The sequence below is a fragment of the Arvicola amphibius genome, chromosome 1 (genome assembly GCF_903992535.2).
Source record: "Arvicola amphibius chromosome 1, mArvAmp1.2, whole genome shotgun sequence".
Taxonomy (NCBI): Eukaryota; Metazoa; Chordata; class Mammalia; order Rodentia; family Cricetidae; genus Arvicola; species Arvicola amphibius.
In genome coordinates, this window is record NC_052047.1 from 197,819,591 (window position 1) to 197,835,905 (window position 16,315).

At 48.4% G+C, this 16,315-nt stretch overlaps 1 protein-coding gene across 1 annotated transcript in view; it reads right to left on the bottom strand.

The window, feature by feature from the left end:
- Nucleotides 1–16,067, bottom strand: part of Gfra1 (GDNF family receptor alpha 1) — a 218,946-nt gene extending 202,879 nt beyond the window's left edge. Inside the window, exons 1-3 of the mRNA XM_038318137.2 lie at nt 16,028–16,067; nt 14,877–15,170; nt 13,651–13,734 (exon numbers count right to left, since the gene is read on the bottom strand). Of these exons, the coding sequence (XP_038174065.2) occupies nt 13,651–13,734; nt 14,877–15,170; nt 16,028–16,067 (418 nt within the window). The remainder of the gene's footprint in view (nt 1–13,650; nt 13,735–14,876; nt 15,171–16,027) is intronic.
- Nucleotides 16,068–16,315: the final 248 nt, after the last annotated feature.

A 16,315-nucleotide genomic window follows, 5' to 3' on the forward strand; every position in this document is an offset into this window, starting at 1 on the left:
TCTATCTCCAAAAATATTTACGTTATGATTCATAACAGTAGCAAAATGACAGCTATTAAGTAGCAATGAAATAATTTTCTGGTTGGGGTGCCCACAGCATGAGGCGCTGTGTTAAAGGTTGCAGCGTGCAGAAGGTTAGAATGCTGGTCTGGACAGACTTCGGATGGTCTGCCTCCTGGTGGACCTCCACATGGAGAGACACTTCAGCCTCTGGGTTTCCTCCTCCTCAGGAGCAGTCAGGTATAAGGACAGCACCACCTGCCCCCACCCTAGGAGGTCACCAAAGCAATGTTATTCCTACACCGGGGAGAGCTTGGGAGGTTCCTGTGGCACTGAAGGAGGGGGGTGGTTTGGATGCAATCCACACAGCCCACCCTCTTCGTCCTCCTAACATGCGTCCTGAGGTCAGTGAACATCCCACACCACCAGGCCAAATTCTCAATGAGAACCTTGGGGTCTTATGAAATCTCCTTCTTCGCTGGAGTCAGGATACTTCAGCCAACTAAGATGTGTACACACGCCAGGGGAAGAAAACGGAATAGGAAAGCTATGAAAACACCCACAAAAGGAGGCCCCGCTACTGGGGGGGGGCGTGGTCTTCAGAGTCTGCCGGCACTACCCCCGACCTGCAGGATGGAGCTGGCCAGGAGAACCAAAGACCAGACCTGAGGAAGCTCAGGACAGAGGCAGTGTGGTCTCACACAGGAAGACGGCTCCGGGGGTCTAGATTGTGCACACTCCCAATGGCCAGCAGGAGACGTTTCTTATGGGCCACACCGTGCAATGTGAGGCTCCACAGAACAACCGTCAGAGACCGCCTCTGCCTCCACAGCCGACTCCACCACAGTCTGGTTCCCGACTGTTCCACATCCTGTATTCACTCCCGCAGCCGTCTGTCTGCCTCATGGTGTCATTGGGACCACCCAGGGTGGTACAGACAGCCTCGCCCACTCCAGTGGCTCTGCCCCCCTCATCTGCCCCAGGCACCTGAACAGTGATCAGTGTGCACATGGTATTCACATTCTAGACCCCTCTCCATGCTCCACCCCCTTCTTCAGGTCACACAGGTCAGGGAGAAAGAGCATGGACCCGACCTGTACCTTCTGTCACCACCAGGAGCAGAGGCTGCCATGGCACCCCTGACTTCATTCACCTGCCCGGAAAGAACTTGGAATGAGGGGTATTCCCACTGCACACCCCATGCCCGTCTCCAGTCAGGAAGCATCCAGAGCCCTGTGTTGGCCTAACGATCCCCCCAGGAGCGGGGCCTCCTTTTGTGGGTGTTTTCATAGCTTTCCTATTCTGTTTTCTTCCCCTGGCGTGTGTACACATCTTAGTTGGCTGAAGTATCCTGACTCCAACGAAGAAGAAGGTTTCGTAAGACCCCAAGGTTCTCATTGGGAATTTGGGATGCTCACTGACCTCAGGGCTCTACTAAGTGGAGGCATGTGGAATGTCTGCTCTTTTGTTACACTGGGCTGAAAAAATAAAAAAAAATAAATGGTCACAGCACACGGTTCAGACTAAAGGTGCCAGCAATGCTGAGGACGGCACACTGCCTTATATCAGTGCTAAGACAGGACAAGGACATGAGCCTTCTTAGCCAGTCTGCTCCCATCATGCCTCATGCCTGGTGTTCCTGCCACAGGAAATGGTCCAGACTCAATACATCTTCATTTACCCCATTCTTGTGCCTGAATTCCCTCCCCAACTGTCTCTATTTATCCAACTCCCAAAACCCACCTCCAAAGTCCTCTTTAGACTGTAAAATATTGTCTCCTAAGCATGACATAGTCATGGAAATCAGGAACTCCTAACAGCGTTGCCAATTGGACCTGGGCCCACACATCAGGCCTTTGTAATGGTTAGCTATGGATGAAGGTAGGGTTTATAGGGCCCTACCACAAACAGGCAACTAACAGATTCTGGGAGATGGGAGGGAGCATAGTGTTCAGTTTTATACTCACTGGCGAGACCCCCAGACCTCAATGGAGAGTTGTGATGGACACACGGATCGTCTTAGTTAAACTGGATGACACAAAACCAAACCAAAAGTCATCAACACGCAAGCTAGGACCCTAAAGAGTCACCCATATCAAAGATACAAAAGAAGGGGGCCTGGAAAGGGGCGGCAAGGAGCAACCAGAATGTGTTACATACACACATGAACAAATTTATTAATCAAAGAAATCAAAGGTAAGTTACGGCACTCCCAAGTGAAGGGAAGCCCCCTCAGAATCCTCTAACTTTCAGCTCTATCGATTCCATCACTCCCTCCTCAGGATGACACTATGTATGGTTCTACTCCTTCACCACACATTATATTCATCATATCTATCTATAAACAGATAAAGAGGATTTTCAGACGGTAAGAAAGGGAAGTATATCATATCTGTGAATGAACTTGGCAGGAATAAAATTTCATCACCCTGAAAAGTAAGAACCCCAAAAATGATCACTTTTCCTAATTTTAAAATAAACATATGTAGCATATAATATACTGTCACATAATCTCAAATAGTATGTGATACAGTTATTGGTCCATATTACAGTTGTAACATACTGTGTTATATACAATGTATGTAATATATGATTCTATGTATATGTATCACATATATGCATGGCATAGCTAATAGATATTAAATACATGCATGTGTAACACTCAAAAGCATCTACCAGTCTTTCATATAAGTTGTATATGGAACTCTCATGGGACATGTATGCTGCACGTGTATAAATTGATGCCTCCACATGAACACTGACACTACCTTCATACATAAGAATGCTGGCTCTGCCACAACTTAGTTTTGTCTTGTTTTCATTTTCCCGTGTGTGTGTGCAGTACATGTGTGTGTATGCATGGACTTGAACATGTGAAGGTTTGCCATGTGTGTAGTGTGACCACGTGTATGATGTACGAATGAATGCATGTGAAGATTTGCCATGTGTGTAGCGTGACTGTGTGTGTGATGTACAAGTACATGCATGTGAAGGTTTGCCATGTGTGTAGTGTGACTGTGTGTATGATGTACAAGTGCATGCATGTGAAGGTTTGACATGTGTATAGCGTGACTGTGTGTATAATGTACAAGCACATGCATGTGAAGATTTGCAACGTGTGTAGCATGACTATGTGCATGCGATGTACAAGCACACACGTGAAGGTCTGAGGTCAATGTCAGGAATCATCCTCAGTGATCCTTCCACCTTACTCACCGAGGCAGAGCCTCTAGTCAGCTCAGAACTTACTGCTGAGGCTGCTCGTGCTGGCCAGCCTGCTCTGGGCTTCCTCTGTCTCAGCCTTCAGAAGCTGGAATTGTACATGGGCGGTCATGTCCAACATTTACATTCTGCTTGGGTTTCAACAACAAACAACAATCACAGAGCTGTCTTTCCAGACCCATGCCACAACTTGGGTGTATGTACTCTGGAGATGACTTTATTTGGGTCTCAGTTACCACATCCACCACGTGGGGCTAATTTCTGCTCTATGAGGAGTAGCCAAGTTGGTGTACACAAAACGCCTAGCCCGTCGTGTCTCGCTTCTGTCGTAATCACCCTTTCTCTTCTTGAATGACCAGTGAGGCCACTCACTCCCAGCTGTTAGTATGCTCATCTTCAGCCTAGTCACCCTTCTCCCCAACCAGATGCCACTTGCCATTCCTAACTCTGAAGAGACAAGGCTCCACTGAAGACCCCTGCCTCTGCCCCAGGATCTAGTGATGTCCTAGCACCTGCTCCATCAAGGGTTTATCTGAAACTCTTAGGAACAAGGATCAATGAACCATTTCATAAACATGGACTTTAAGAAACCTGCTGGTCCATCCCTACCAACAGTGCAATCGATACTGATTTTCATACATTATTAAGTGTTCGAGAAACAACAACGTGCCGGGACCAGAGGAATAACAGCCGGCGTGGCGCTTCCTGGGCCATCCGCTGAGGCCCAAAGGGAAGGGTGCCAGCGCGGTGGGAGACAAACGAGGAACCCGTGAGGTCACCCTACAGCAGGACTGTGTATCCCTGTCTTTACCTCTGTAATGCTATTTATATGGCAACACGACAAGAAGTGGCCCAGGCACTCTGCTCCACTTTAGAAACCTTCCCGCCTCTCACAGAAATGGAAAAAGACAGAGCGCAGAAATTGCTTCTTTAGTTAATATTTCTGCAGTTCCGCCGGAACGGTTTTAATAGCACGCGTGTTCTGGATTCCGGGTCTCAATTAAGAGCCCATCAGAATGCAGGGCCAAATATTAAAATAACAGATACTGGCTTATATTTCAACTTCAAAGGCCTTTTGTCAAGCAGTGTCTTCAGGTAGGAGACAGAGGAGGAGAAGCTAGGAATTGAAGAGGAACAGAAAAGAACTAAGTATCTCCTCTGAAATAAGGGATCCAGGTCTATACTTCAAATGCTAACAGGAATAGCAGAAAGAGAGAACTGTTCTGTCAAGGGAATAAAAAATGAGTTCTTCCAGGCACAGGCTGTTTGGCCCTTAAAGCAGTGCTCAACTTCTCAGAGCTCAAATTTCCCCCTCAAAATCAGAAGGCACAGCACCAACCTTTGGTGAGAGCTGGGCACAAAAGCAAAATAAATGGAGGGGGGGGGGCGTTTAGTAAAAAGGCACAACAGTAAATTTCTCCGTGCATTCCCAGAGAGACCCCCTTCCTTTCATCCCCCCCTTTCAAAGGGGGAACAAATCTGGAGGACACATGGGTCTAAGATGGCAGAGTCCCAGGTGGAACGAACCACGGATTCACCAAAAATAGGCCAGTTGACCAAATGATTAAAAGTCTGTCGTATGCTAATGCGTGGACAGGGCGGACCTTCGCCAATTTAGCAAGAGTAAATTACAATTGATTTTCAAAGAAATTGCTTGTTCTCTTTCCCTCTCTCAGCTGTGTCACAGACAGCTGCCCCTGCCTTTGTCACAGACAGGGCCAACCGAACACATGTCGAGCAAGATTCTAAGAAAAAGATGATTCATGAGATAGATGTTCAAAACTGTGCACACGGTAAGTGTACGACCCAGAGCAGGCAGATATACTCACGTACCCAAATCTCCATGTGGCACACAGTATGTGCACGTGTTTCTGTACCTTCCAGAGGGCTTGTGTCCAAGTCAGCCCACCCTCAGGCCCCTGTGCCTCATACATCTCCAGTCCCTCTGCAGTAGGGAAGCAGTCCTGTGCTGAGCCATTTGGACTTTTAATCACTTAATGCAAGATCATGAAAGAGCAAACCCCTAGAAATCTCTCAAGGGCTCTACAGCCTGAAATCCTGGTCATGAGAAGAAATGGTTAAAAGATCAGAGAAGGCAAGAAATCATCGGAAAGGTTAACAATGGCTGCTTTCACCCCTAATTTCTGATATGGTGATAGACCCCCTTAGAACGTTAATTAGAATGGAAGGAGAGATGAAAGAAATGCCCACGGGACATAATAAATTAGCCCCTTATGCAAATTACCCATTCATTTCCATCACTGACCCAGCTAGTTGAGTCTCTAAATTACAGGAAGTGGTTAGCTACTTTAACAAAAAATATCAAATGAAGGATTAAGTCCCCCCCCTTTTTTAAATCTGAGGGCTGGGAGGGCTTAAAGCAACAAATAATTTCTCATTTTTCCCCTCACAGAAACTCTGAAGAGGGACGGCTCCATCAACTGACCCTTGTTCTGAGACAGTGGCCAGTGCCCCTCTAGCTGGAGCCCCTGGGGCAGCACTCAGTCCTCTCCAAGAGAGGTCTGAACAGGTCAAGGACAGGTGAGAAGAGGCAGGAAAACGCCCGAATCTGGGGAGCTTCAGACAGCAGTTTAAAAACAAGCACACCTAATTCTGCTTGTCATCACTGTTCCCGAGAATTTATGTGCCACCGTCCCAGAAATTTATGGAACTCTCAGTTTTCTTATCAATAAAATAAGAGGGCTGGACCAGGATGACCTCCAAAAGTCCTGCCCAGGGCATCCCTGTTTATCCTGTCAGACCAGCAGGACCCTTGGGACTGTTGGAGTCACTGAAATGTAATCCCACAGCGTGTGGTTTCCCTGCAAGACTCACCTGCAGCTTTGTTTTCTCTTCCCTACTCTCATCTTCCTCCCGTTCTCTTTCATTCTCCACTATATTCTCTGTGTGCATTTAGCCAATCGACTAAACCAGTTTATAAATCACATACATATGATTACGTGTATGTATATATATATGTATATAACATATATACATGTATTGTGTGTTGAGGACCAACAGTTTCCCTGGTATGAAGAAAATGTTTAGAAAAGACTGCAAGGCACATAAAGGTGTAATATTCAATGCACAGACTCTTCAAGAAAGAGCAGACATGTGTCCAAGGCCAACCCAGTCGACTGCCTTCCTAACGCCACAGGCACAGGTGACCTCTAGGAAGGGCAGACGGTCGCCCAAGGGCCCCCACCTAGTCAGGGGTTAGGCTAGCAGACTCCTCCCTCCCAGACCTATTAGCACTTGAGAATCAGGCACTGTCTCAGACAACAATAGAAAACAAGGTGCGGGGTGTCCTCTGAAAAGAACAAGCTTCGACAGTAGAAAAATGAAGAGACGCCAGAAAGAAATACTTCAGGAGACTAAAGAGAAGGAATGAGGACAGACACACCGGCTATAAATAATTCTGCACCTTGTAACAATCTTCAGCTCATGCAATTACCTGTCACTCACTGATGTTTTATCTCCCTTCCCTAAGCAGGACCTCCAGTGACTCTATGCAAAGTATCTGACTGTTTCGACAACCCCAGCCTTCACCGGAGCACGCAGGCCTCCGCCATAAAGAGTCAGAGACCACAACATCCCATTACTTTATTCATAAAACTTATCGAGGTTCACATTTAATCCAAATAACACACCGTTGCCTGGAGGACACGGCCAGTGACACGGAGAGACACAGTTTCCTCACGCCATCAGGCAGGTAATGAGCAGGCGTGCAGAAACTAAAATAGAAGGCCACACGCGTGTTTCCACACACTTGTTTACAAGTTCAAAGGCCCCCAAAGGCTCCTATTAATATGGTTGCTTAGATTGGTCCTCCTTTCTTTCCTTCCTTGGTGAACGTGTTGGTAATTTCACACTGTCCTACCATAAAAGCGAGCCATCTCGGGGGCAGGAAAGGGAGAGACAAAAACCCAAAGGTAGCAGTCTATGAAAGTGAACCGTGAGTGACTTAGCAGGCTCCGAAGGCGGAAGTCTCCCCTGTCTGAAGCATGCCCTTAGCGGGGAGCAGTAATTCTTCTCCTGTGGGGTACTGGGAAGATTTACGGGGTGAGGTGGGAGAAACGGGAGTCAGTGAAGCTGAGAAGGGAAAGCTGATCACAAGAATCCTTAAGTACAGGAAGAGCTCGCTTCCCGGGTGATAGCCACCCACTCACCTCCTTCCAAGAAAGACCAGGAGTAGGGATGTGAGCATGAGCAGAGCCCCCCCCCCCCCTCCGCCACACACACACAGGAAGGGCCTGTAAACCTCATGCCTGGCTAGTGAGAGGCGGGGCTGTCCTCCAGAGCCTTTGAGATAAGAGAGATTTATCCTGTTTGGCTGAGGGTTCCGGATTGCAACCCTCTTCGGTCCATGATTAGGGAATATAATGTGTGGAAAAGAAGATGGGTCTCAGAGTCTGGAGAGAAAAGGGTCTCAGCACTGAGTTTAAAGTGAGGAAGACGTGGGGCTGGAGAGATGGCTCAGGGGTGGCTCAGAGGTTAAGAGCACCGCCTGCTCTTCCAGAGGTCCTGAGTTCAATTCCCAGCAACCACATGGTGGCTCACAACTATCTGTAATGAGGTCTGGTGCCCTCTTCTGGCCTGTAGGCATACACACAGACAGAATACTGTATACATAATAAATTAATAAATAAACTTTTTTTATAAAGTGAGGAAGATATATAGAGGGCAGAGATGTTGCAGGCATTATGCTAAAAAATGTACATAAACCATCATCAACCCATAAGAACCTATAAAGCTGATGTAATCATCCTCTGATTTTTAAGGCCAAGGAAGTCAAACTTTGAGCGGAGCCAGGAGTCACCTTGGTTGGTGAAAACCCAGGGTATGTGTTCTTTTTTTTCTAGCACATATGTGTGCTGGGAGTGGTCCTGGGAAGCTCCCCTGTGCACTGGCAGAAGACTGGATGATCACTATGCCCTGTCTATGACAGAGTGAATGGCAGGGGGCAGAAGGAGACAGAGACCCAGCATGACGTCTATGAAGTAAGACAGGCGTTGCCATCGGACATCAAGGAACCTGGCAATGAAGAGGCCATATGATACTGGGGAAAAACAGACCTAACTGGACAAGTATCAAGGCTGATGTGAAGTTCAGGCGAAAGACAAGACGGTAGCTTGAGGAGGGAAGGGAGGCAGCACCAAAGAGGACAGGTTGTCTCCTGTCTCCTCTGAGCCTCGACACAGTCCTGCTGCCCAAGTGAGGGTGGCAGAAGGCAGAAGAGGACCCCACAGTTTACGTGAAACACACTGGGCGTCTGATAACTCCACTGTATAAAAGAAACTCAGGGAAAAAGGGAGAGGGAGGATGAGATCCAGTTAGGACGTGCTAGGTTGAGGTGACAAACACAGCTAGATGGTCTTATCCAGAGCTCAGCAGGAAAGATTGTTTTAGGACTTAGAAGACACTGAAGTAAGAGAGATGGCTCTGAGTCACCCATATACTAGCTGACTGAGGACCCTGGAATGGATAAGGTGTATCCAGAGCACACAGCAAAAAAGATAGCTATCCTCCCACACAGCAATGCCTGGCAAATATCAAACAGTGTGGTCCTGGCCAAATCACTTACCCTCTCTGCAAGAGTGTTTATAAAAGAAGAGAACTGACTGGCCTAGATCTCTGAGGATGTCACCATGTCCATCAGCCACCTGTGGTCAATAGAAAGTCTGATTTGGACCAGAAAAGGTGTGGGTGCTGGGTAGATACGGAGCATAACAAGCAGTCACCGATTTCACGTGGGAAAGACAGACACATCAGTAAGTCCTCTCAATGTGCTGTGATTAACCATTGCCATAAAATTAAAAGCACAGGAAACAGGAGGGAGTCCTAAGTGAAGGGCCTGTCTGGGGATTCCGGAAAGACCTTCAGAGGAAAAAGTTGACTATAGTCTTGAAAGAGTATGAGATGCTTCTGAGACAACTACAAGGCACGAGCAGAGGCCCAGTAGGGTGAACATAGATGGGACACATGGGAGAAGGTTTAACTGAGGGAACGTGGATGGAAAGAGAGCATGGGACTTCCAGGGGGCAATGGACTAGGCCACAAAAGGGTCTCCATGGCCTGCTAAGAGTGGACACACACCAGAATCAATAACAGAGGCCTACTAGGGCCCTAATATACAGCACCAGCACCATAAGAGCTGGGCAACGGGCAGAGCGATGGAGGACTGGACTTCTGTCGATCTCAGCACCCATCTCAGGTGCTCACGGTTCCCTATAACTTTAACTCCCAGAGCTCCCACATCCTGTCTGGTCTACTGGGCACCCATAAGGATGGATACCTATGCACGCACAGACACAGACACACAATAATTTTAAAGTATTTTAAAATTAAATCAAGAAGTGAGTATATAGGATGGGACTCCCACCCTAGAACAAGAACAAAACAGCACAAAGACTCTCCTGCGATCCACTGGTGATGTCATAGACTCTTCTCCAATGGGTCACGGTTTTAACAGAGTTTCTCGAAAACGCTGACATAAAGATCATGGCACATTAAATTAGAAATGGCAAGCACAGCTAATGACGCACAACCTTATCTGGAAATCCAGACTCAAGACAGCCCAGGTACATCTTATTCCTGGGTTTAACTATTCCCAATCACACAGGCACCAAAGTCAAAGCCCTGGCATTTCCAGAAAGGTCTAAGACATCCGTAAGGCCTATGAGGAAAGGGATGATAGACACCACCGTCAGGGCCATCTGTAACCTCTCACCTAGTCATCTGCAGGATGTCCCTGTTCTGACACACCTCTTTCAGACTTCGTATACTTCCCTATCCACTCTGATTCTCTGCGTGGAAAGCACAGCAGCCCCTGTGTCTAAAGATCTCCCAACCAATACTTGAACCCTGCAGCTTCTCGTCCTTTTTCTGCCCCCAGAGGAGCTATCGCCCCTCTCTGAACCTCCACACTCAGGCTTCTCTCTGCACCCATGGGACGTTCAACTTTTCTCCATGCATGGTTCTTTTCTTCAGAGTCAAAGAAAAGAAATGCCAGCAGGTTCACCATCCCTTCAAGACCACAGCTAGCTACTGTTGTTGACTCCACTCTTTTGAAAAAAAATAGGATCAGAAGTTAACAGGCGGAGGGGCTGTGGAGAGAAAAGGGTGTGCTGAGTACTGTATGATAAAGTCTAGTCTCTGAAAGTACAAGAGCACACACAGCTCTGCCCAACAGGCTCCCAGGAGACTCTTCCTGTCCCCATGCGCCATCTACTCCACTATTCTCCGCACTGGCTCCTTTCTCCTTGGTGTGACTCAGGCCCTAGACCCTTGGAAACCACACTGGCAAGAGTCCACAGTGACCATTCCTCCTCAAGTGTCTTTGCATGCCTCAGAGACCAGAGGCTACCACAATTAAATTTTCCCAAGTGTGGGCCTGCCAACTGGTCACTAAAATGCTAGCCTGACTCAGCAGCTCCATTTCCCTTCCACAGTTCAGGCTGCAGAAGAGAAAACATCTTTAGATTTTATCTCATTGTTGTTCTCCTCCTTGGTCCTGCTGGACCACATCTAAGATCTCCATGATGCTTTTTATCCAGTTAGCAAGGCAGCTTTGGGGTTGAAGACTACAAAGAAAACATAAACAAACATATCCTTGAGGAGGCAGGCATGCTTCTGCATCTAAAAATGCACTTGGCCATATATCTGTGCATGTAGAGGCCAGAGGTCGATGTTGGGTATCTTCCTGCTGCTCTCCATATTATTCTTTTGAGATAGGGTCTCTCACTGAAGCTAAAGTCTGGCTAGCCATAGAATTCCCTTGATCTGCCTGCCTCAGCCTTCCCTTCCTCAATGCTGAGATCGTGGATGTCTATACATCACCAGCTCCAGCTTTGGTGTGGGTGTTGAGGACCCACACACTTCTTCATGCTCATTCAGGAAGCACTGAACACACTGAGCAATCCTCACTACAAGGCTTTCAAACGCTTCTTAGTCCGTGGGAGGATTTAGCTCACACTTATATGTGTATCAACACACTCTTCACACCAGACAGAATAACCCAAACATGGGATCCCCGATGGTTACTACCTCGGTAAGGACTCAGAGAGCCAGCCGTCCTGGCTTCCTCGGAGACACGCCCAACACAGAACATCTCTACAAACTCAGACTCGAGCTGTGAAGAGCTACATTCATCATTTTGCTTCTCCAGCCTCCATCTGACAGAGGCCATACTGCCTAATGCGCCATATTCAATGACTCCAAACCCCTCAAGGCTCCATTTGGATTTACTATGCCTACTTAAGGAACACAGCCACTGTCAAAGGTCAAAGCTCTCTGGGGCTAGAACCTAAGTCCAATGCCCTCGAGATACCAAATGCAAACTCTAAACAGAGTCTTCCAGCTTCTGCTTAATTCATTATGACTTTTAGGTACTTAACAGGATGGATCTCACACACTCAGGATCCTGTTTGCTGTGAAAATAGACCTGAGTTTGCTTATTCAGTAAATGAGTAAGGGAAACGTGATCAATACAGAAAAATTCTCTGGTACTCGTCAAGGGAATTTAGACAAGAATGGCCTAGCTGTCCCAAGGGTGGCACAGGAGCACAGGAGCAGGGGAGAGAGTCTGGAGTAAGCTCAGTCTTCTGGAGAACTGGAGATCACTTACTCCAATTGCCTCAGTACACCAAGATGAAAGACACAGTATGGGAGAGGAGTCCATACAAAGCCCCATGCATAGCTCACTGAAATTAAAATCAAAATAGCCTTTGTTTATGGGATGGGTCATCAGTGGGAAGTAATGTTCTCATGGCAGGAAGCAGGTAAGAGGTACCTGATCAGTTACACCCCATCTTAGCTCCACCACAACTGACTCCTTAAAAGCACACTGTTTATGCGATTCTCTCTCACAATACTTAAGACACTATCCTTGTAGGACAGAGAAAAACAATCAAGATTTACAGAAAATGACCAGAAAATTCAAGAGACACCAAGGTCTTGGAAACCAAAACCAACTTTAGCCTCATATCTTACCCCCCCCCCCCCACACACACACACACGGTGGGAGGAGAGAGGGAGGGAGATCTGAACCAAAAGATCAAAGAGAAAATCGTGTGTAGAAGTGCCATCTCAAGCTTCATGTATCTATGAAGGACCTATCCAGGGAGATCTTGCTAAAATTCAGATTCTGATTCAATTGCTTGGATGTAACCTGAGATTCTAACTTCCACATTAAGGAGGCCAGTCTGTGCCAATAGTGGGGTAGATGAAAAAGAAAAGCCATCTTACAATCAAACAAATATGGTTTTGAATATCCTTACATTTATGAACTTTGTGATCGCATGCTAGTTTCCCACCATCCCTGTGCCTCAACCTGCTCATCTACAAACCGGAAATCACACCTAAAATGCACGTGATGGCGTGGGTTAGTGACGAGGGTCTCCTGACCCAGTGCTTGCCACGAAGTAAGGCTCAGTAACTGTCGGCAGCTGCCTCTACGATTCACAAGGACCAGGATGACAGCAGCAAGAACACAGTAATGGTCCAGAGGATATTCGGTCACTGAGTGCACATCCACACACACAATAGCGTTATGCGCATACTGTTCCGGTTCCGTGTCTTTTTACATAGAAGCCTAAGGCATCTAAAATACCAAGAGATTCTTATCAACAGAATCACAGATTCAACACTAACCATCGTGTTTAACCAGCAAGACACATGTAATTTGCGGTGGCTGTACATATTTGAGAAATGTCTCAACTGTAAATAAGTAAAGACAGCACCAGCCTGGAATCTGTATTTCATTAACAGAAATCACTGCCTTCCCTATTATATGTGGGCTGTCTCAATGTAGATGTTATGAAAAAAAAACCTTAATTCTCAAACTTCAGTTAACTTTCAAGCCAAGTTCAGAACCTCAAAATAAGTCCAAACAAGCCAAGGCTAAAAAGACTAAATTTTAAAGGGCCGTATTGGGCAGAGGTATAGTATCTCACAAAACAAGAAAGAGAAGAAATGTAAACCAATGTCAGAACGTTAGCTTTCAGATCAAAGGTGGCTCGTCTACCCACAGTTCCTCAACTGTTTACGGTTATCTCTACTGCCTCTGGAAGACAGTGGCATCATGTGGGCCAATCCCACCACACACAGACACTGTGTAAGGTATGCAGCAGGAAGAATACAACTGCCACCTATGGACAGTAGTGCTCCCTTGTCCAAGAGTCGGCCAATCACATTCTCAGTCACCTCCCTCCAGGCTCTCCCAAACCACCATACCAAATTACTTCATTGAGAACTACCCTCTGGTCACAGGAGCCCTGCTAGGCATTCCATCTCTTCATCATCACCCTACCTCTGCTCTCCCAGAAACGGTCCCCAGTCCTCTCTAGGACGTGAGCACTGAAGACAAGGCAAGCCAGCACACTCAAGCTGGCAAAGGCACTGCAGAGAAGTATCTATCAATCAGCTTACCTGATATGAACGGGACTGCCCGGAATATATCTGACAACCTGCTGTTAACCGGCTCATATGGGGAATCTTCCAGGAGATCATTTCCTAGAAATGACAGGAAGATTAGGCTCAGCTCTGGAAAACGGACATATTTCAAACCGTGCCTCACTTCTCGGTGGGAACCCCTAATCATGTTATGATCGTGTACCGAGAAGATGCTGACAGACTTCACATGCATGTTTGGGGATGTGATTATTTCTTTTCCTTTGTCTTTGTTGTCCTTGCTCTCTCCAGAGTGCCTTGGAAATACTGGAGCACAACCCAGCACCAGCTTGCCAGAAAACTCTCCCACTCTTGCAAAGGAATTGAAATCTGAGAGGAAAGAGCTAGTGACGTCACAAACTTTTCTTGCCTACAGGAACCAATGGAAGAACGATGACCTGGGAGAGGCCCCTACCTCTGCTAGCTCCCTGCAAACCAAGGCATGTGGCCTGCAAGCAGGCATGCTGGCTGTTTCTAAGAACATCCCCGGGAAACAGGCTTTCATGACTAGGTTTTAGAAGTGGCAGCTGACAGTCTAAGCCTCTGTACTACAAATGTTCAGGGAGTCTCAGGGAAGAACGAAGGTATGGAATCCATGGGGTCCATTTACAGGCTCCCTAAGTCCCATTGGAATGGGCAGTTGTGGCTGCTACTCGCGAACTAGCCATGGTTAAACCTCAGCAGCTGGTCCAAAACGCAGCTAATCTAAGATGACAAATGGTTTTTCACGCATGTGTTTCAACCTGTGTGTGTGTGGGGGGGTGAAGACAGAGTTCACAGGTTCTGCAATACTTCATCTCATGTAGTAAGGGAGGAAAAGGAGGGAAATCTCCAGGCAAAATGAAGGCAAAGCTTTTGCATGATTACTCTCTAAAGCCAGTCAAAGCCTCAGCGCTGGCAGAGAAGTGGGTTCCTTAGGTAGCATTTAAGGGGGTCCCCAATCTGATGTTCTAGGTTTTAGAAAGGTCAGTGGGATCCCAAGGGTGCCCCCACCCCCTTGTGGATCTGCCAGCAATACTGCTCAGCTGCAGAAAACACCAGCTGCCCCTGTCCCTAGAGGCCAATGAAAGGTCCTCATTCCGCAGCTGGGAGAAGGGAGTGGGAGATGAGATCAGCCGGCTTAACCCCAGGACTGGGCGCACTGAGGTTGCCTCCCGAGTTCGGAGAGGAACCCGGGAGTGCTGGTGGGGGCAGCTGATGCGTACCCTGCAGACTCTGGTACATGCTCCAGTAGATACGCAGACAGTTTTTCTCTTTCTTCATGCCTCGCTTGCAGCGGCAGTTGTAGAGAGACTTTTGCTTCAGGGCCTCCATGGCGTTGCGACACTCATCCTTGGCCTCGAGACCGGATGCTAGGCTGAAGTTGGTTTCCTTGCCCGCCACGCACTGCCTTAGGGTGCGGTACTTGGTGCTGCAGGTCTGTTCCTTCAGGCACTGATCACTGGCTTTTACGCAGTCTAGACGGTCCCCACCACTCACCTCGGCCGACAGCAGCAAATCTACAGGGTGAATGAGAAGAACGCTTGAGTGCAGCAGACTAGTTGAGGACCCCGATTCCAGGTCGCAGGAGGGGTGGGAGATGGGGTGCACGCCTGGGGCATGATAGCTTCACCGTCAATGTGAGGGGCAGACTAGGTAGGGAGCTGCTCTACCCCTCTTCTGGGAGACCATATTTCCCCACCCCTGGAACTGCTGCCATCATGCGCCCTCCCTGGCCCGCCAAGGAAGGTAGTAACAGCTTCCATTGGCCGCTTTTGCTGAGGATCCTGCGAGGCCCCAGCGCCCCAAAGCAGAAGCTGTCCTGAACCGCTGACTGCCCCGCCTCCCCGGGAACCTGGGGCTGCAGTCTCCCGGCCAGCCAGTCCGCAGCAGCCTAAGGGCCCTCCGCTGAAAGCGTGGTAGAGCGCTTGGCACTGTCGTGAGCTGGGCAAAAGGCAGGCGAGTGGCACAGTCTGCCCCGCGGGTGTGCCGAGACATGATTCCCAGAAAACTTTTGCATTCCAAGTTTGCTCTCTTCCCACCTCAGTGTTTTTTCGACCACACTCCACCTGCCGGAGCGCCTTGGCGAGCTCTTCCCGACTTCCAAGGGGACCAACGCTCCGGGGTGAGGGTCTAGAACCCATCAGATGCCCATCGGGCTGGGTTATTATTACTAACATAGTAAAATAAAACCGACCGCGCAGAGCTGCGCTGCCGCCGCTCCCCAAACCCAGGGACCCTTGAACGTCTTTACATTCCAACGAAACTTCTTCCACCCAAATCCAAGGTACCCACGGCGCAATTCTCGAGTGGCCGCTGCAAGGGACCCTCTTTGAAAGACTCTGGGTGAAAAAAGCCAGCAGCGGCCTCGACTTACCCAGCAGTGGCAGCGCGAAGTACAGAGTGGCCAGAAACATGGTGCCGGCGCGAAGCTGGTCCCCGCCCCCCAAAATCCAAAGCCGCCGCCGCTGGGTCTCGCGGGGAGAGCTCAGCGTGCAGCGATCCCCTGGCGACCGCGCTCCTCTGGCCACTCAAAGTTCAGCTCCATCCAGGGTGAGAGGAAACTCCCCGTTGCTCTGCCGCCCACCGCCGCCAGCGACTCAGCTCCGGGCGGGCGCGAGGGCGGGAGGCGGACCCGCTTTTAGGGGTTCAGTTCCGACCCAAC